Here is a 20,717-nt window from a genome sequence, read left to right on the forward strand (position 1 = left end):
TTCACAGCTTTTTTATAATGAAAGAGAACCTGATTTTTAAAACCTGCATCACAAACACAGGCGGCTGCCTGACTGCATATCCATATGCTTGAATATGGCTTCTTCAATTATCAATTTTTCAAAGTTTTAAGCTGCTCACACTCTAATCACTCAGTAATCTTGACCATTTAATCTATTCCTTTGCTTATTGAATATAGACTGTTTGTTTTACAGATACTCGAGAAATGTGTGGAAATATAATGCCCTGAGTGTACATATATAATTAAATAAAATAGTGCTGCAATCGTATTTTGTAGGCTTGTTCACTTCACGTTTCTATAAAGGGTTTGGACTCTGCATGTGCAATCTGATAGCTTTTCTTTGGAGACATTTCATTTCAAGAAAACAGCGAGCAGGCAGTTTCCCGTTAATTCCCCAGTCTTATCTCATGACAAACTCCTCCACCAGCTCGGTCAGTGTGGGAAGGCGGTCCGAGACGATGAGCCTGTTAGCATCCCTCGAACAGGCTAGCTGTGTGGAGCTAGCGTGTTACCAAGCAGTGCAGTATATTTTCGGGACGGCACGATGACGAACAACAAGAAGTGTTATAGACTTACTCCACTACAGAATATTGACAACCTCGGTGGGAGCTAGGGACGTGTTTCCTTCTGAAAAGCGGCACTGTCCCGACCACCCCGTGTCACTCTTCGGATGGACTAAAGTAGCGCGGCTGCTTGGGAGTTCTGGAGCGGATGGGATTTACTCAGCTAGCCGCGGCTAATGATTGAGCAGTCCGACTAGCTTTACGGCTAACCGGTTGCCGTTAGCTGACACAGGTAAACCTAACATGTTAATTTTGTTGTTGTTTTGTTTTTTTGCAGTGTGTTTGGTTTTGCTGTTGATCGATAAAGCTATCCAGTTACTCACACAACACTGTTCACTCTTACCCTTTAATTACATTAGGGCCAGCGTGAAAATAGCGTGTGCATGAGGAGAGGTCTTCATACTGTATATGACATTGATCTTCTTGGTGAACTTGGCTAGCGTGGCTAGCTAGCTCGTCAAAGAAACATTATCTAAAGTTAAACCACCAGACAGCAGTACACATCCAACCAGTCAATGTGTATGTCAAGTTCAAGGCTTAGCTGTGTTAGCCGTGATAAACCAATATACGGGGAAATTTGCTAGCTAACAAGTTTGTTTACATGATTCTCAAAGACCTTTTGAGTCCACAGCCCTGCATCAGTTCATTTCTGTCCACTTTAACTTGAGCTAATTCAACACCAGCTGACACATGTGGTCGATTTTGCGCATCTGATGAGTTGACAATTTTTGTTATCATTGGATCAGTTTGTAACGTCAAGTTGTTGGCATATGTTGTGCTGCCGCTCTTGTGCTAACCGAGCCAAAGAAACATCTGTTATATAAGTAGCACACAAATACTAAAGAGTGACACTACAGGTATTCTACAATTATTTTTGTTCGCAATTCTTCTAAAATTCTTCATAATCAGTTAAAGTTTGATGTTTCCAACTCCCTTGGATATAGTTACATTTTTGTATATCCTGTCACTGAGAAGCAGCTGCCATAACTGTAGTGAAATATTTACCACAGGCGTAATTCTGCTCCTTTCTGTTTCTCAGTTGGTCGAAATTGCTCATCTGGTAATTACTGGGCTCAGAATAGAGAGGATCTGCTGGCGAAGCCATGGCTCCCAGACCATCATCGGGAGAACTATGGGGGATGCACTTGATGCCCCCCAGCATTCTAGTGGACTGCCTTCTGCCAAATGGCATGATTCTCACGTTGGAGTGCCTCCGGGAGGCCACACTTACTACAGTCAAGCATGAGCTTTTCAAAGAGGCCAGGAAGTACCCTCTCTACCATCTGCTGCAGGAGGAGAGCTCCTACATCTTTGTTAGTGTCACCCAGGAAGCAGAGCGGGAGGAGTTTTATGATGAGACCAGGAGGTTATGTGATCTTAGGCTTTTCCAGGCCTTCCTCAAGGTTATTGAGCCAGTAGGCAACAGAGAAGAGAAGATTCTCAACAGAGAGATAGGTACAGTTCCTGAGTTACTATGCAGTTAAAAACAGCCCGTATTTATTTGGTTATACTGTGTGTTATATACACTGTATTGTGTTGTCGTTGGCTCTCCTTTTTAATACATAATAACAAAACGCAATTGCTTTTTTCCCCTTTCAGGTTTTGCTATTGGTATGCCTATATGTGAGTTTGATTTGGTGAAAGACCCTGAGGTGCAGGACTTCAGAAGGAACATTTTAAACGTTTGCAAAGAAGCCGTGGACCTCAGAGACAGCAACGGACCCCACAGCAGAGCATTGTACGTCTACCCTCCCAATGTTGAATCCTCAGCAGAGCTTCCCAGGCACATCTATAGCAAGCTAGACAAAGGTGAGGCATTTTACTCCGAGGTGGGCAGCACCCCTCACTGTGCTGGAGCTGTTTTGCCAATGCTTTTGCCCTCCGTTTCATCTGTTACTTTATTTCCCTCAGGTCAAATCATTGTGGTCATTTGGGTCATTGTTTCGCCCACCAATGACAAACAGAAGTACACCCTGAAGATCAATCATGATTATGTACCAGAGCAAGTGATTGCAGAAGCCATTCGGAAGAAGACGCGCAGCATGCTGCTCTCCCAGGAGCAGTTAAAGATGTGTGTGCAGGAGTATCAGGGAAAGTACATCCTCAAAGTCTGCGGCTGTGATGAGTACTTACTGGAGAAATACCCTCTGAGTCAGTACAAGGTAATCTAATTAAATCTTAGCTTAGCTGCAGCTGATTCTATTGTACTTAGAGGGGGAGAGACAGATCCACCTCACATCAAATTATCATCCAACACAAATGTGTTCGACACTTAGGGCATGAAATTAAATTTCTGAGGAAATGTTCGGCCAGTCAAGTGTGCACGTTCGAGAAAAGCCCCACACACATCACACAAGTACAAAGTGCTGAGTGCGTCAGTTATTGCTGAGCTGCAATTATAAATTCTTGGAATTTACATTTTGATAGGCCCAGATGTGTACGAATGGCTTCAAAATGTCAAAATGACACGAGCGGCGTCAAAATGTCACAATCGCATCTACTTCAAAATGTCACTTTTATCTGTCCTCAACAGTATGTGCGCAGCTGTATCATGCTGGGAAGAATGCCTAACCTGATGCTAATGTCAAAAGACAGCCTGTATTCCCAACTGCCCATGGATTTCTTCACCATGCCGTCATATGCAAGGCGAATATCCACAGCAACACCCTACATGAATGGGGAAACAGCCACCAAGAATCTGTGGACTATCAACGGAACGCTAAGGATTAAGATACTGTGCGCCACTTATGTCAATGTCAACATCAGAGACATTGACAAGGTACAACTGCAGTACATTGTTGTCATCTTGTTTTTCTTTAAAGCTCATCTGGCTTGTTTCTCATTTGAGTAAAATTTATTCTGACTGTAATATTCCATCTCAGTAGCTTGGAGATTATTAAAAGATGTTGCACTGCATCTAGCCGTCTCTCTCAGTCAGAAATGTGCTGAAAGAAATCGTTATCGCTTAGATTACTTTATAAATCTTTTGATTTGTTGCTGATCTAGATCTATGTCAGGACTGGGATATACCATGGTGGAGAGCAGCTGTGCGACAATGTCAACACGCTACGTGTGCCGTGCTCAAACCCCAGGTTGTGCATAATCAAAGTGTTTTGTACTCTATGATTTTACTGAGCTTTGTGGCACTAATGTGACTGATTCATATCTGTGGTTATGTTCCTGTTTGTGGCAGGTGGAACGAGTGGCTGACTTACGACATGTACATTCCAGAAGTCCCCCGAGCTGCCCGACTCTGCCTCTCCATTTGCTCTGTCAAAGGACGGAAGGGAGCTAAAGAGGTTAGCACTGAAATGTCAGCATTTTATATTAAAATCTTCAAGGTATTGTCGTAAAATTCGCATATTTTCTTTTTAAAAAATCCCGAAATTGAATCAGTCACGGCACAGTAAGTGAAGTTGGCCCTTATAATGGTCCAGTAGCCAAAGATGGTTGTTGACAGTAAGGCATTGTTAGAAATTAATCTTTCATCAACTGCTTCTGGGACCTGTGTTCGCCAGTCAGCCAACTGGAATGCAACTACAACTCATGCCCCGATCTACTCGACACGGGCACTTGTTAAAAAACACAAACCGAATTGATGGAAGTAAAATGTGCCAAAAAAAATGTTTGGGATGCCAACCAAGAAAAAAATGTAGCTGATCTTTTAAAATGACATGCTCTTTAACTATGATCGTGTCTGTGCCAAGGAGGGTGTAGCAGAGAAAGAAACAGCGTCGATGTTGCGTTGGTGTGTCATAGCCTGTGATTCAGTAGGCATTGTCAATCACGCAACCTCATGCATCGAACTCGACTGGTTTATTCTATCCGTGTCTCATCGTGTGACTTACAAGGGTTGAAAAACAGCCTCAAAAATGGTCTTTGCTCCTCTTGAATCAAACCTTTAATATGGAGAGTGAATAACAGCCTAATATAAACCAATCAGTGCCTCAGATGTTATCGAAACTGTTCTCAAAATTATTCTCTGCACCTCCACTGAATTTGGTGCAACAGAAATGAAGCACATTAATCTTAGCTATTGTGTTTTTCTTGTACCATCTCATTAGCCACAGAGTGGTTGGTTTGTTTTGTTTGCCCCCTCCGGGGTGAAAGAGGCCACGATTTAACACCTTGTTGATTTTGGCCAACAAGTGTGTTTTAATATTACAGCAAGCACTCGTGGAGAAATTATTCTGTCAGAAATGTATCAAAAGCACAAGTGGTGTATCTGCCCGACAGCCAAACAAACTAGCATGGTTTTAATTAAGAAGTCAATCAGTAATTGGCCCTTTTCCCAGCAGACCAGCAGCAGATGCGATTAAGTTTCATGGTGCGCGTGGTTTAAATGGATTTCCATACAGGAGCAGGGCAGCAGTTGGAGCTGTGCAGTCTGCCTGCTGCAGCTATTTTTTCTCTTCTTGCGGTTTTTTGTTTAAAAACCATGTTTCTATTAACAGTTATGATCAGCCAAACCAATGATGCACATGTACTTTGGACATTTCATTATCGTCTTACCTGTTCTTACTTTATTATCACCAACTTCCCTGTTTGTTTTTATTCCACTGCACCTGTCTGCTCCGTATCCACCAGATGTTGCCTTGCTGATGATTTTCACATGGATCCTTTTTACTCGTTTCCTGTAGGAACACTGTCCCCTCGCCTGGGGCAACATTAACCTGTTTGACTACACCCACACACTAGTAGCAGGGAAGATGGCTCTCAACCTGTGGCCTGTCCCACATGGCCTGGAAGACCTGCTCAACCCTATCGGTGTCACGGGCTCCAACCCTAACAAGGCAAGTGGCAAAACTTTCTTTGTTGTTTGCACTTCCAGTGTTTCTCTGTTCTGTATATACAAACATGTTGATAATAGTAGCATTGTATCTTTAATTTGCATAAACCTGAATGGATCAGGATGCAGTTTATAAACACTTGAGTTTTTGCCAGCATCTGAAGCTTTTCACATACACGCATTATGCATAATAATAACTTTTAAGCCTCGTGACCCAGTTATAGCAAAGCTGGCGACACCTTGTACAGTTTCAGTAATGCAGCAGCTGCTGCTTAAGCTGCTCGATTTAAGCAACCTAGCTCCTTATCCCAATTAATTAATTACTCATTGACACGGGCGCCTTAATTTGATTACAATAAACACCTTGAATGACCTTTTCCCCTCTTTACCGTTTTCTAAACATACAGGAAACCCCATGTCTGGAGCTGGAGTTTGACCATTACAGCTCCCCTGTCAAGTTTCCTGATATGTCTACCATTGAGGATCATGCAAACTGGAACATATCCAGAGAGCTTGGCTTTAATTACTGCCACACTGGTTTGGTAAGAGTAAACACGTGTTTGTTGGTTTCTGTTTTGCTTTGCTGGTCAGATACATGAACACATTATCTGACGTGATTTTCATTGAAGAGCTGCCACATCATAGTTCATGTGCACTCTACACAGAAAGTATGGGGGCCTATAAGGTTTATCTTTCTGTTAAATATATACACAGTTATATAATAAGGTCATTTTCTTCGCCTCTTGGCTCTGTGATGTGATTGAGAGTGGATATCCCTAATAATGTCATCTCAGGGACTCAATCAGGTGCAGCCAATCAGAAGAAAGGTTTTCCTTAAAGGGAGAGGAGCTGAAACGGATCGTTTTAGACAAAGGATGAACCGATGGGCCTCACCAAGGCTCAGTACAAGATAGACTTAGACTATTTTGAACTGTGAATCATGCAGTCACTATAGCAAATGTGGAGCTGGAAATGAGAATAATCATCCCGCTGTTATATGACAAGTGGCTCTAGAACCGACTCTGACCTCCTTGGTTTGTTTTGCTAAACTGTGTTATTTTGGTGTCATAGAGTAACAGACTGGCACGGGACAACCCCCTGACTGACGGCGACAATGAGCAGCTACGGCAAGTGTGTAACAGAGACCCGCTTTCTGAAATCACTGAGCAGGAGAAGGACTTCCTGTGGAGACACAGGTAATGATGTGTGCTGGTATGCTTTTATAAAGGGCTTTTGAGCTAGTACCCACTCGGGGCGATTCGTCTTTACTCTGCTTCAGTCTTTTTCCATTACAATTGAATAGCACCTAATGTGCCGACATCATTTGTATGCAACACAACAATGGAGGATGTAGAGGAGAGGGTACACCTGAAGCTCAGTGTATGGCTTTTTCTCAGACTGGGGTAGCACGATTTTGTTTTTTGTGTAGCCGTTGCCGGCTCTCACGACGCCACTGTCCAGTCTAATCAGTGGCATGCAGCCTGTTGATGTCACGTTTTCAGATTGACTCAGTTCGCTTGGATCCCTGGAAGAGTAGGCAATACAATACACCACCAGTACCACCTAATGGAAAACTCTAATGACAAAATGAGCAGTAGGACGAGTAGCTGCTAGATTTGTACACAGAAGTCTTTAATGCTGATGGTGGAAAAAGTTATAACTTATTTGTTTTGTCACCAATTTTATTTTAGACATGACTGCATCAATATGCCAGAGATCCTTCCCAAGATCCTCCTGGCTGTGAAGTGGAACTCCAGAGATGAGGTTGCACAGGTGAGTGCGGGGTTTCTACAGCTCATACACCTTGATATCACTTTTTAACAGTGATTGAATATGCTTACTCAAGTTCTCGACCTGTTTTTGCACATGAGCCACAGCATGACTTTTCTAGACCCAGCAGGGCTTGATGCGAGAACCTAAATGTCATACTCAGATGGATTGAACTCGAGCAGTCTTCACCCTGCCAGCTCCCTAGTACAAAGTCTGTGTGATGTCAGATTGAGCCAGTGTGAGAATAGAGCAGGCAGGCTGGAGATTTCACGGGGAGTGAGTGAGTGTAATGTGTCCTGCCTCCTTCAGCAGCTACCTAGGGAACACTACACACCTAAATCTATAGGAGAACTTTGCAGTGGTGAGAATACAACTCTGACACAGAGAATCTGTTGTCTGCAACATGTATGAAGGGGCAACTTCTCATAGTCCTTATACAGCTGTGTATTACAGGGTTGTTCAAAATCTGTGTTCTGTATTTAGCTGCCTTTTCTCATTTCAGATGTATTGCCTTCTAAAGGACTGGCCTGCTATCAAACCAGAACAAGCCATGGAGTTGTTGGATTGCAACTTCCCCGATCCTATGGTCAGAGAGTTTGCTGTGAAGTGCCTTGAGAAATACCTAACTGATGACAAACTCTCCCAGTATCTCATTCAGCTGGTTCAGGTGTGTTTAGATCAAACTAAGCCATGTTTTGCTGATGAGTCACATGTTTTGCTTGATGGACTGAAGGTATTTTCAATATATTCTCTGTGGCCGTGTCTTAGGTTCTGAAGTACGAGCAGTACCTTGATAACCCACTCGCACGGTTCCTGCTGAAAAAGGCGTTAACCAATCAGAGGATAGGACATTTCTTCTTCTGGCATTTAAAGTGAGTTTATTTAAAAGGATTTTCTTTCAGGAAGTTGGAACTGTTTGTAAGCGAAAGGTTAAAGTCTTGTTTGAGTGTTTGGCCTCGGGTACGGATGAATTTAAAAAACATACTTTGAAGATGCCTCACATTGGTTTATGTTTTAGGATTTCCAGGGAGGCAGAGTGTATTTTCTTTGGGACAGAACCTCTTAAACTTTTTTTCTTTCCTTGTTTTTATGCGTGAAGGTCAGAGATGCACAACAAGACAGTGAGCCAGCGGTTTGGTCTGCTTCTGGAGTCCTACTGCCGGGCCTGTGGCATGTATCTGAAGCACTTGAGCAGACAGGTGGAGGCCATGGAGAAGCTCATCAATCTCACTGACCTCCTCAAACAGGAGAAAAAAGATGAGGCTCAGAAGGTAATCTGACAGCTGGCAGCTGTTTTGAATGTGATCCACTGAATCGTTTGGTTTAATCTTGACAACATCTGGACCGGCCTGGCCGCAGGGACACCACATTAGAGTGCAGTGATAGAATTTGGAGCTTTGCTTTTTCTCTCTTTTTTTTTTCCCTCTTAATTGCTTGTAGTAAAATATTCAGCCACACTGGCATAAGATATTTCATCTTTTTAAAAAGCTTTTTGTAATCACTCATTCAGTGTATTTTTTGTTATCATTATTATTATTATTATTATTATTATTATTATTTTGCTTTTGGGTCTTTATGACATCAGTGAGAGTGAAAAACCTCAATCATCTCAGAAACATAGATAACAGAAGCCCCACCCACCTGCTGTTCCAATTTTCTGTTTGTGAGGGGTAGCCAATCAGAAGAAGGGATGCTGGACTTAATCAGCAACCTCCTCGTTTAAGACAGAGGATGACCCGAGGGACTCCACAAAGGCTCAGCATGAAATAAACAAGGATTATTTTAAACTGTGACTCATGCAGAGCAAACCCAGAAGAGTCAAATGAAAATATTTCATTGAAATGAGAACAATGGGTCTCTTATCCTTATAGTACTAGTTCCAGTTAAATATGGAACTTAAGGTTAGCAGTCGTTAGTAGTTAGTGAACTTAATATGTAGCTACAGGCTATAAAAATGTTTTGCTACTAGTTGCTATGCCAGTCACAGGGGTTAGCTTGGATGGCTTGGTCATGTATTAAACCAGTATGAAGTGCCCATCCAATCTAAATCTACCTGGTGCTTCTTAGATGGTTCAGCATGGCCACCAGAGGGTGTATGTCATTGCCTGAAAGCCCTCAGTGAAGGAGCATTACCTCATTGTGAGAGATTTTGCTGAAGAGAAGCAGCAGAAAGTTGACTGTGATTGCTGCATATGAACTTAGGCCAGCCCGTTTATCCAGTTGCTCAGCACCTGAGGAAACTAACTGTCACATTTGTTTAATCCCCTCTAAGGTTCAAATGAAGTTTCTGGTGGAGCAGATGAAAAGACCTGACTACATGGATGCACTGCAAAGCTTCACCTCTCCGCTGAATCCGGCACATCAGCTGGGAAACCTCCGGTACTTCAGCACTCTTATCTAACGCAGTCCGCTCAAATGGTTGGCATTTGATTTTTATTCCCCCTGCAGGTGATGCTTTCGCCCTCTCCTCTCCGAGGCTTGAAGTATTACCAGATGTGATAAGAGCTGAACAGTTTGGTTCATATCAAGCACATTAGGACCATTATGAACTGAATGCTTGTAGAGCTCTGTTGCTGTGATGAACACAACCACAATTACAGAGGGCTTTCCTCCTTTCCTTTTATATACATGTATGTGTATTTTTCCTGCTAAAACATATCCATGTCTTTACTTTAGCCTGGAGGAATGCAGGATGATGTCGTCAGCAAAGAGACCTCTGTGGCTTAACTGGGAAAACCCAGATATGATGTCGGAGCTGCTCTTTCAGAACAATGAAATCATCTTCAAAAATGGAGATGGTGAGTTGTGCCTCTACCTCCGCCTGTCTGTCCTCTCCTCAGCGCTGACACTCTCAGCACACACACACACACAGACCTGCCGAGCATGCGCACAGTTCAGCCTGCGCTGCGTCGTTTCATGCTACATAAATACAACTATAACTGCGCTCTTAACGCAGAACTCAGAAGGAGCATTGCTCGTATTTGACCCCCGCTTCACGGCAGCAGGTTGTGCTTTTTTGCTGCAGCGTCTGTGACCAACATGACTTTGAAAGCTCTGCTCCATAATGCATCATGGAGTTGATCAAAGCAGCTCAGCAGCTCATATTCACCTCACCGTTATCCACCTCCTTGTCTCTCTTTGCCTCTGCAGATCTGAGGCAGGACATGCTGACGCTACAGATCATTAGGATAATGGAGAACATCTGGCAGAACCAAGGCCTTGATCTCAGGTAGGCTCCTCACTTCGTCATGACAGCAGGGATGCAGGTATCCATTAACAGGCACCGGACCTTTCATGTTCTGCGAGCCATACTTGAATGCAGATTAGCAGGCAGACCCTGCCAGCCACCTCACGTCATTTAATATAAAGTCCATCAGTGCTGTCTTGATATATATATATATATTTTTTTTTTCTTTATCGCCTTGCCTCTCATGTTTTCTACGCTTCCTCTTCCAGGATGCTGCCCTATGGCTGTTTGTCTATCGGCGACTGCGTGGGTTTGATCGAGGTGGTGAGGAACTCTCACACCATCATGCAGATCCAGTGCAAAGGAGGCCTAAAGGGGGCGCTGCAGTTCAACAGCCACACTCTACATCAGTGGCTCAAGGATAAGAACAAGGGAGAGATGTGAGCTCAGTAGAGATGTTAATTAATGTTAATTATTAATGCCAAGCCTTTTTTTTCTATTTCTACTTCCTTTGTGACGACATCTGCATAAATTTCCTAGACTGCCTCAAATGATTTTGCCTTTTTTTTTTTTTTTTTTGCCGTCTCAGGTACGACCAGGCCATCGATCTGTTCACACGGTCGTGCGCAGGCTACTGTGTAGCCACATTTATCCTGGGCATAGGAGATAGGCACAACAGCAACATCATGGTTAAAGATGATGGGCAGGTAATGATTACAGCCGCTTCTCTTTCTGAGTTAAACTTCATCTCTATACTTTAGATTTTTTGGTTTATCCTTTATAATTTAATGTGTCATATTTTCTGTGTTCTCAGCTGTTCCACATAGATTTTGGTCACTTCCTTGACCACAAAAAGAAGAAGTTTGGGTACAAGAGGGAGCGCGTCCCCTTTGTGCTCACACAGGACTTTTTGATTGTTATTAGCAAAGGAACGCAAGAGTGCACCAAAACGAGGGAGTTTGAAAGGTAATGCTTCACCCACAGCGACGCTGAAAGGGTGGATGAGGTGCTTTTTGAGTCCTCTTTTTAAACTTTTTTGTTACAACAAATGACTCAGCACAGTAACTAGTCTGTGTAAAAATAAAAATCTGAAGGTGTTAGGAGAGAAACGGAAGAAGTAAATAAATATAAATCAAATGGTAGGCACCACAGGCTTGTAGCAAAGACAAAAGATCAGACAGTCAAGCCGTGACAGATGTGGCCGCTAGTGATCTTATTGTAAACACACACCAAAGGTTTTCTGTCACTGATGAGATCTGAGAGCAACAAAGTGACTGAAGAGTTTGTGAAACAAAGATCCGGAGCCCAGATTCTCATAAACTGTTTCCTGGCGGAATGACGCAAGCTGCTCAAATGTTCCATAGAAATTCTGGATCAGGTTTGTCATTTATCCAAGACATGGAAATGTTTTTCCTTGCAGCGTATGCAAGGATGTAGTCTAATGAAGCTGATGTCCGCAATATTGTTCCAAATTGGATGTCCCGAAAGAGATAAAGGGGTCCATGTTCAAAGACTCTCCCAGTATCTTTTGCACCTCCTGCAAAAATGTCTAGGGAATGAATTTTTGGACACAGCCAATCACAGTGTGAATAGGTTCTAATTGAGGTCTTGCACTTCAAATGTAAGAAAGTCGATGATTCTTCTGTTGTCTTTGACTGCACACAGTGCCAGATTTAAAATAGCAGCAGTCTCTGGTGGGTAACTGGGGTGGGTAACAGAACTTGACCCTGCTCGTTTTGCTTCCCTCTTCAGATTCCAGGAGATGTGCTACAAAGCGTACCTGGCAATCCGGCAGCACGCCAACCTCTTCATCAACCTCTTCTCCATGATGCTGGGCTCGGGAATGCCTGAGCTGCAGTCGTTCGACGACATCGCTTACATCAGGAAGACCCTGGCCCTGGACAAGTCGGAGCAGGAGGCCCTGGACTACTTCATGAAGCAGATGAACGACGCTCACCACGGCGGCTGGACTACCAAGATGGACTGGATCTTCCACACGATTCGCCAGCATGCCATGAACTGAGGAAAGAATGGTGGCAGCAGCAGGACACGAAGAACCACAAGAACAATAAAAAATAAGCAAGTTGTTTCCCCTAACACACTAAGGCCTGGTGAATATTTCTGCCAGTGCTTGACTCTGAAACTTTGCCTGCCAGCGAGACTCAAAACGAGCACGCTCAGAAGAAATGCCTAAATGCTCCTTTTCCTTCTGAAATTTCTCTCCCTGCATTATGAACTTAAGAAGGTGGAGTTAAATTTCACCTGTTGTCTTCATAGGAGCTAAGCTAGCGTGGACCTGGACAGCATTGGCCTTTATGTGAACCAAGTATAGACAGGTTACATTTTATCTTTTTATTTTCAAAGCTTCTACAACCATCAACATTAAGAGAGGAACTTCATGAAGTGATACACGATGAGCACAGCTAGCTTTTTATAAAGAGAGATTGAAACCGAATGATTTCAACTACCTATTTTTGAACTGATGAAGGCGGGGCCAGGTGAAGATGGGGCTGTTGTTGCAGCGGGCAGCTCACCTGCCAGGTACTCTCAGAATTTTCCAATAAGATTATATAAACACTGAACAAACCTCAAAGTTTTTTGGGAAAACCTCAACTAAGCATTTAACACTATTTGAAGAAATTGCAATGATGACCTATTTGTAACCTACCCGTGTACAAATCATGTCCCGTCATATAAGTGACTTTTTGTACAGCAGTATATCCATATACTTGTATGCATTTGGTGCACATATTCCTTTTTGAATCTATTCTCTACTGAGCCAAAGTACTACATGCATAACTCCACTAGTCAGCAGTCTTATTGTTAAAAACAAACAAACCCCCCCCCCCCAAATAATCACTACTATTCCAAGTCTTGTGTGTACTCTTAGCACTGATGTCTGCAGTATTTGTTTTTTTTCTTGTCTGTCAGTATTAGTTTGTGTCACATGTAGAGGCACAAACGTGTCATCTATTCAGTGCACATGGACCCGAGAAAACCTTTCTGATGACCAGCTGGTTAGGGTTCGTCTTTCTTTTTCTTTTCTTTTTTGGATGCCCCAAAATATGAATTTGGCCAAAAGCGTTTTTTGTTTTTTTTTCCCCCTTTTTTGTTTGTTTTTGTATTGCGCTAGTTTGTTTCAGGAAAACAAAGTTTTTGCTCAATACGTTAGTTAGAAAAAACATTTTTTAAGGTCATCCTCATCACAGAGTCTCGGAACATTTAGCCAGCACCAGATTCATGTTGGACGACACTGACAGGTCGATAAACGTCAGGCTCGATAACTCGATATCAGCAGATCCCTGTTTTTTCCTGTTTGGTGGTTTTATTGTCGTTTAGCTAACACGGGTGGGAAACAAAGGATGTGCGGTGTTCATTTCGTGTGCTGTGCAGTTACTCTATGCAAGTCATAATACTATAACATGTACTGTATACTGATGTCGGGCACAGAGGGAAGCGCATCTTCCCCCTGGCGTGCTCGCACAGAGAACCGTCGGTGGACTTTGTATAGAAAGTGCATGGAAGAAGGAAAAAACCCAAAAAAACTCACTTAAGTTGCCGTGTAACAGTATCGTCTACTTCCCAGCAGAAAGAGCTGTGCAAAACACCTCTGCACCCTGCCTTTTACTTGTCCTTGAGAAACTTTGGAGCTTCGGTCTAAGCCATGTGTTTAAAAAATAAAACAAAAAACAAAACTTTTTTGCTCTCAATCACAGAGAGCAAAGAAAGAAAAGTATCCGAAGTTATATTTTTGAAACCTTCCAAGTGTCTTCTTCCATACCTGTGATTGTTGCCCTGTGCGTGGAAGCGTGGCCGGCGTTATCGCTGCACAGACTCTCGTACGCGTCCATAAGTGTTGTAGCTTTACTAAAGTGATGCCTAACAGGGCGGTTTCCTGGAAACGTTAAGTCTGTTAAAGTAAGCGAAGTTTGAGCGAGGACTTAAAACTGCTCAGGAAACTGTCGACTGACATGCACGCACTTCTGTACGGGCCGGACCCGAACTGACAGAACTAACCCTCACATATACTTTATAGAAGCCCTATCTAAACCACGCTCTCTCCCTTTGTACTTGTTTTGTTTCTCACACTGCATTATGCATGACTATCTACTTTTTTTTTTTCTTCGACCTGATGTTGTCTACTTGAATTTCATGTATAGAAATGACCTTGTTACTTGTTTAAGGTACAACAAAGTCACAGTGAAGTTAACAGATACTGATACGTGTGCAAATGCTTTCCTTGAATAACTACAGAGGTAATATATTTTTGTATTTTTTAAATGTAAGCAATCTCATGAGTAACGGCTAACCAGGAAAAAGGCAAAAAAAAAAGTTTAAAAAAAAAAAGGAGGAGTCACGTGTAACATTCACCATCCTCACGCAAAATCCAGCAAACAGCCTCTTGTCATCGAAAAGGATGTGACTGAAGGACAAGGACTTGGTGCTGCAGTTGGAGTACCATTCTCACATCAAGTGGAGGGAATTTTTGCCCCAAGTGGAAGTCTCTAAGCACAACGCGTACAAAGAAACTACCCTGCATGTTTTAAAATGATCCAGACCCATGCTAGTTATCTTTCCACCTGTATATGTCAGAAAAAAAACACCTCAAATACTTCTTTTTAGTCATCCTCATATCACCATGTCTGTATGCATTCATTTATTGTGCTGTTGAATAAAAACATTTCTCCTCGTGAATAAGTCTGTCGGTTTATTTTACTCGTTTAAAAATTTAGGTCATTTACAAGCCACTTTTTCATTTCCATGCTTACAAAAAAACAACTCCAGAATAATATTTACACAGTGAGCCAAAGCCATGAAGAGAAGCATTATAAAGGTTTCCATAGAAAAATACAAAAAAAGACTTATTAGAAGGGTCTGTGCAATATGGCACACTTGTGAAATGACTCCCATTAACATTATCTAACATTAAATGATTACGGTAAGAGTACCGTAATTGATACTACTGTGCAAAAGTCTTGAGTCATTCCTCATGTTTTTATATGTTGCTCAGAATTGAGAAATAAGTGCATACATTTATTGAAAAGTAAAAACATGGAAACTGTATACAAGGTGAAGGTTGGCAGTGAGTACTTTATATGACTACCTTTATTCTTCATCACAGCCTGAACCCTTTTGGGCAGCTTTCTTGTCATTTTGTTAAGTAAATGGTCTGTATTTGTATAGCGCTTTACTTAGCCTTACCCTAAGGACCACGAAGCGCTTTACACGTTCAGTCATCCACCCATTCACACACTGGTGACGGCAAGCTACATTGCCCGGGGCAATAGCGGCGAGGCTGCCGGGCCCTCTGACCACCACCAGTGGGCAACGGGTGAAGTGTCTTGCCCAAGGACACAACGACCGAGACTGTCCGAGCCGGGGCTCGAACCGGCAACCTTCCGATTACAAGACGAACTGCCAACTTTTGAGCCACGATCGCGTAGTCCTCAGGAATAGTTCTCCAGGCTTCTTGAAGGACATTCAAAGCGTATCTTTGGATGTTTACTGTTTTTTGTGAGGTCCAGGATCTAGGGAGCGATAATGTTGCATTCTGCATTTTTCTATCCCGGTATACTTTCACTGCATTGGCAGTGTGTTCGGGATCATTCATGCTGATCTGTTCTACAAATTTTGTTAAGATCACCAACACCAATGGCTGAAACGCTGCCCCAAACCACGACACAGCCTCCACCGTGTTTTACAGAAGGCTGTAGACACCCACTGTTGTACCTCTCTCCTCCACTCCTCCATACATACTGACAATGATTTTAACAAAAAATGTCAGTTGCCACTGATTTTAAGTCCAGTCCACTCATTAAGAGAGGCATCTTAACACCCACCCTTCCACTTAGGTTGTTTCTTATTAGGCTTCAGTGAACAGTAGTGCCAGATGTATCTTTAGGTCCTGTGTCAGGTCTTTTCTGGATATTATCTCTTACAGACATGACTTTCAGATACAGTTCATCTGCTATAGATGGTTTTTTAAGGGCACACTGCACACCGTGCTGAGTTAGGTCATGTTTTCTGCTACTGGCGCTTTGGGAATCACCTTGTTGGTGTAAAAATACTACTTCATGTTTGTCTCTGTTATTTTATACATCTTTCTTAGAATTTTTCATCTAAGCAAATGGGTACAAGTTAACAGAGTGCCTAAAGATACAATTTAAAATGGTCTTTGTCAAGTTGTCTGTTGCATGTAGACACAACACTGGTTCATCCGTTGAGTTAGTTGCTTTTTTATGCTTGACTGATTTATAGGCCAGTGTTAAGTGGCTTAAAAACAAACACCAAACAAAGAAGAAATCCTCTGGACATGTTCAGTTATTCAAGGATTGCACTGAAAATGAATGAAGAACAACAAGTGTCCAAAAAGAGATACTGTGAAAAAGCTTCAAAAAACCTGTAGATCTATCTCTCAAAAGCACTTTAAAAATAACAAGAGAGTCTGAATTCTTTGAAGTGAAACATAAAGACACGGGAAGTGCATTGAGTTTTACACAAAACTCCAGGATGAGAATTATTTTTAACCATGAATCATGCAAAGACATTCAAGCAGAGTCTGTTATTATTCTAAATATATTGTGTCCAGTACTCCCTCGCATATTATCATTGGACCAATAGAAACTCTCATCCAACTGTGACACATAACATCAATCTGTCACGAATTTCCTCACTTCTCTCAGGGTGCAAATAATCATCCCTCATAAACTGACTTATTAGCCAGCTTGCTATCTGGAAAACATTAAAAAGTATTAGTCAGTGACCCAGAGCCCAGGCTAGATAAATCAGTGTTTGGATTATCAGGAGAGCATTGGAATGCTTCTCTCCTGTAAGTGATCCCTGGCCCGAGAAAGTTGGAGCGCTACCTGCTCGACACTTAACAAATATTGAATATATGCCTAATTAAACATGAGAGGTACTAATTGGTGCTGACTGAGTGTGAAACATCATGAATGGTGTGGCTGGTCAAGCAGACTTTGTTTCTTTCTGCCAACATTTGGACATCAGTGTCTATTTAATAACAGAGGAAGGCACTTTTTAATAAGGAGGCAAAAACTGTATAGATTTTCAATTCTCACACTTCAGACCAACATTTTACTTTGACTAACCTTTTACAAATCAACACTAGATAACTTTATGTACCAGTTAAAAGGCTTACAAAAATGGCATTTTTTGGCATATTACAGCTTAAGCTCTGGACATGTCATGAGGGAGATTGTGCGCTGGACCTACGGAGCAGCCTGTACAGTTTGCCCTGAGTGTATCTTGAAGTCAGCCGGCCCCCTGCAGCTTCACTGATCACCTCTGTGGACAGATGGGCTAGACACTGAGTCAGTTTCACAAGGCCCACCAGCAGAGCTCCACCGCCCAGAAGTATACAGGGCCACAGCAGTGCAAACAGGACCATCTGCAAAGTGTACTTCCTGCGTAAGATGGCGTGGTTGGGGTACCTCGTCTGATCAGTTAAACATGCGGTGTTGTTCCCGAGCAGACTGTCCAGGCTGCCGTTCACTTTCTGGACTTGATCCTGAAGTGCTTTTCTGTCCATTTGGCATTTGGGCATGTAGAAACACTGAGAGAGAAAAAGATAAGATTCAAGTGTAATTTTTTATCAAGTGACCTACCCCTTACAGTTGGCAGGACTGATTGCAATCAGTGCGACGAGCTGCAAGGGTCTTTTTTTTTTGGTGTCTGTTAAAAAAAGCAAAGGGAATTTACAAGCCTCCGTTTTCTGCACCGGTGCCGAAAAATACTTCATAGCATCTCTCTGAATGGAGCAGAAGTGCAGTGTGAGAGCATCTCCTAATAATATCTACTGGCTTATTCACAAGGGCACAGGCATTAAAAGTGTTGCTGCTTTTCCATCCTGTCAGCTACTTCAGCCTTCATCGCTTTCTCACATGCATTCCCAGGTCCATGCTTAGATGGATAATAAAACACCTGAGAATTAAAATTAAGAATTACTAAACAAAGTAATCTTACATGCTGTGCTATATAGATATAAAGACCTAATATTCAGATTTAATGCTCCAGAGCTGATGTCCTCCTCCTGAGCAGTTCATGTAACAATTCCTAAAACCTGGAATTTTGTGTTTTAAATCCACACCTCGGTCGCGAGGAGAACAGAATCCTCATTTAAGTGGAGCACGGCCTCCTCGGTGGAGCCATTGAAGTAAACCGTCACCGTCGCCTTGAGGCACGGCACTGTGCTCACACCTCTGCAGTCCACCCACTCCTCCAGTATCTCACTCTTCTGCAGCACACAGCTGGCATTACCATCATCCCAGCCACTGGAAGACAACCAGCAGGGAAGCTTCAGAGAAGCCTTCAGACTTACATAATTCACATGCACACCTCAATGGCACTAATTAAAACAGCTGCATAAAGGATTGCTACTGCAATTTGTAGTAGCAAAATTAGTGTGGGATAGACTGACCCATCAACTTTTCCACAGAAGCAGGGTTCCTGCCCAAGTTTTTATAATTTCTTACTTCATCTATGTGGTTCAGTGCAGTTAGCCAATATTTAGCATGTTAACAGTTAAATTAAGATCCTGAACGTGGAAGCTTTAGACTTGCTCAGCATCGTCTGTCATTGGTCTGTCGGTCATTGTCCATTGTTGTGCTGAATTCTTCTGGGAACTCTCAGACAGGCAAGAAAAACTACTGGAATAAAAATCCCATGCAGGAATACAGAGCATAAGCATCATCAGTGATTCCTGTTATACCGGCTTTGTTATTCTGACAGGAGATTATGTGACACAACTGATGGTGAATGCCAATAAAACTTGTAAAAGCTATTGCAGGAGAATAGGGTGCAACAACAATCACATGTCATGTGTTTTTAAGTGCCTTTTATCAGTTTGTTGCGGAGAAATCTTTCAAAATGATTAAGAAAGCTCAGCAGAAGGAAAAATATACACCAGCTGTCACAGGGCAAGAGGCAGGTCACCACTCTATCTCAGGACTAACACGCAGAGAGACAGGCAACCATTCACACTCGCATTCACTCTTAACACACACGTCTTAACACACACGGGGAGAACAAGCCTTTGCATTTGTAACTGAGCCTGGAAACGAGACAACACTCCCCAGTGTACCTGTTAACAAAGGGTTTGATCATTGTGATGCCGACTACAAAGAACATGAGCACAGAGAAGGCCATCATGGTGCAGCCCAGCAGGATGGCGCGGTCCTCCCCGACGCTTGCACCTGGCACCTGTGTCCGAATCCCCTGTTCTCCGTGCCCGTCAGCTCCTCGGCTTCGATCGCGGTCCTGAGCCACCATAGTGTGGCAGAATTCCCCGGGCCTCACACACACAGACACACACACATACAGGGATTTAATTCAGAAGTGATTCAAACTTAAATGATTTCACGTTTGGTTAATTTTACACTCTTTAAAACAATAAATGACTTACATACAAAATGTATTTAAAGTAATGTAAGTGATAAAAATGAAATGAAATACAACAAAATGTAACCAATACTTCAAAAAAATGAGCCATGCTAGCAGCTCTGTAAGGCTGTGTTTGAAAATACGGGTGGTTTGAGCTAAACGCCACTTAGCATGGTAGCATGCCATTGTACCACTTGCTAATTAGCAATAAACAGGAAGCGCAGCAGAGGCTCATGGGAAGGTCATTAGTTTAGGAACTAGCTTATTTAGCTAGACATGAACACTGTAAGAGAAAAACACTGCCCATAAACAATAAATCAGTGATTAGAGGTCAAGCTGGAGGAATCATTTTAATTAGTCCTGTGTTAATAATGTGGGCCTTAGTATTTCCTTTAATCGGCAGTTTGTTAGCTGCACCTGTTCGCTGCTTGTTCATGCCTATCACACAGCAGCAAGCAATGCATCTAGCCATATAAACATAGGCTAGCCAGACTGCTGTGAGATGGAAAAACAACAGTATCTCAAATAACCACTCGTTACACCAAATGTAAGCAGAAGATCAGGACAGGTTGAATCTTGAAGCAGATTTGTTACAGCAACAGCAGAAGACAACACTGGGTGCTGCTCCTGTCATCTAAGAGCAGGAAACTGAGGCTACATTACAATGGGAAAACAGAAGACTGGGAAAATGTTGCCTGGTCTGATAAGACTTGATTTTTGCTGCACCATTTAGATGGTTGGATCAGAATTTGGTATAAATAACACAAAAGCATGGATCTAGCCTGCCTTGTATCAACAGTTCAGCTTCATGGGATATTTTGTTAACACAGTTTTGCTACTGACCACATCCATCCCTTTATGCCCACAGTGTCCCCGTCTTCTGATGGCTCCTTCTAGCAGGATAATGCACCGTGTCAGAAAACTCAAATCAGCTCAAACTGGTTTCTTGAACATTGCAGTGCACCTTTGGGATGCAGTGGAATGGGAGA

The 20,717-nt window shown here is 42.6% G+C and overlaps 2 protein-coding genes across 3 annotated transcripts; one reads left to right on the top strand and one right to left on the bottom strand.

Annotated features, from left to right (window-relative positions):
* The first annotated feature begins 450 nt into the window (after positions 1 to 450).
* On the top strand, positions 451 to 15,024 carry LOC113010568 (phosphatidylinositol 4,5-bisphosphate 3-kinase catalytic subunit alpha isoform). Its single transcript, XM_026149686.2, has 21 exons — positions 451 to 815; positions 1,623 to 2,038; positions 2,183 to 2,392; positions 2,495 to 2,745; positions 3,117 to 3,362; positions 3,590 to 3,675; positions 3,777 to 3,882; positions 5,224 to 5,376; positions 5,780 to 5,914; positions 6,444 to 6,568; positions 7,064 to 7,145; positions 7,645 to 7,809; positions 7,911 to 8,014; positions 8,242 to 8,413; positions 9,415 to 9,521; positions 9,819 to 9,940; positions 10,293 to 10,371; positions 10,599 to 10,769; positions 10,919 to 11,036; positions 11,144 to 11,295; positions 12,082 to 15,024. The coding sequence occupies exons 2-21, from the start codon at positions 1,687 to 1,689 to the stop codon at positions 12,350 to 12,352; spliced, it is 3,207 nt and encodes a 1,068-aa protein (XP_026005471.1). The 5' UTR covers positions 451 to 815; positions 1,623 to 1,686; the 3' UTR covers positions 12,353 to 15,024.
* On the bottom strand, positions 14,829 to 20,714 carry kcnmb3 (potassium calcium-activated channel subfamily M regulatory beta subunit 3). Of its 2 annotated transcripts, none has more exons than XM_026149804.2 (4): positions 20,572 to 20,714; positions 19,430 to 19,639; positions 18,437 to 18,620; positions 14,829 to 17,902 (listed from the first exon to the last, which is right to left on the bottom strand). In XM_026149804.2, the coding sequence occupies exons 1-4, from the start codon at positions 20,574 to 20,576 to the stop codon at positions 17,534 to 17,536; spliced, it is 768 nt and encodes a 255-aa protein (XP_026005589.2). In that variant the 5' UTR covers positions 20,577 to 20,714; the 3' UTR covers positions 14,829 to 17,533. The 2 variants fall into 2 exon arrangements, with proteins under 2 accessions (XP_026005589.2, XP_026005588.2); XM_026149803.2 differs by lacking the exon at positions 20,572 to 20,714 and adding an exon at positions 19,751 to 19,927.
* Between the last annotated feature and the right edge of the window lie 3 nt (positions 20,715 to 20,717).

This window comes from Astatotilapia calliptera, chromosome 18, assembly GCF_964374335.1.
Source record: "Astatotilapia calliptera chromosome 18, fAstCal68.1, whole genome shotgun sequence".
Taxonomy (NCBI): domain Eukaryota; kingdom Metazoa; phylum Chordata; class Actinopteri; order Cichliformes; family Cichlidae; genus Astatotilapia; species Astatotilapia calliptera.

What these genes read in the sequence shown, in the direction of transcription:
- LOC113010568 (XM_026149686.2), top strand. Translation starts at nt 1,687, where the DNA reads ATGGCTCCCAGACCATCATCGGGAGAACTATGGGGGATGCACTTGATG. An exon ending in AAAAAGATGAGGCTCAGAAG is followed by an intron (nt 8,414 to 9,414) that starts GTAATCTGACAG and finishes ATCCCCTCTAAG; the next exon opens with GTTCAAATGAAGTTTCTGGT. An exon ending in GATAAGAACAAGGGAGAGAT is followed by an intron (nt 10,770 to 10,918) that starts GTGAGCTCAGTA and finishes TTGCCGTCTCAG; the next exon opens with GTACGACCAGGCCATCGATC.
- kcnmb3 (XM_026149803.2), bottom strand. Translation starts at nt 19,914, where the DNA reads ATGGCATGCTACCATGCTAAGTGGCGTTTAGCTCAAACCACCCGTATT. An exon ending in ATCAAACCCTTTGTTAACAG is followed by an intron (nt 18,621 to 19,429) that starts GTACACTGGGGA and finishes GTTGTCTTCCAG; the next exon opens with TGGCTGGGATGATGGTAATG. An exon ending in CTGTTCTCCTCGCGACCGAG is followed by an intron (nt 17,903 to 18,436) that starts GTGTGGATTTAA and finishes TTTCTCTCTCAG; the next exon opens with TGTTTCTACATGCCCAAATG.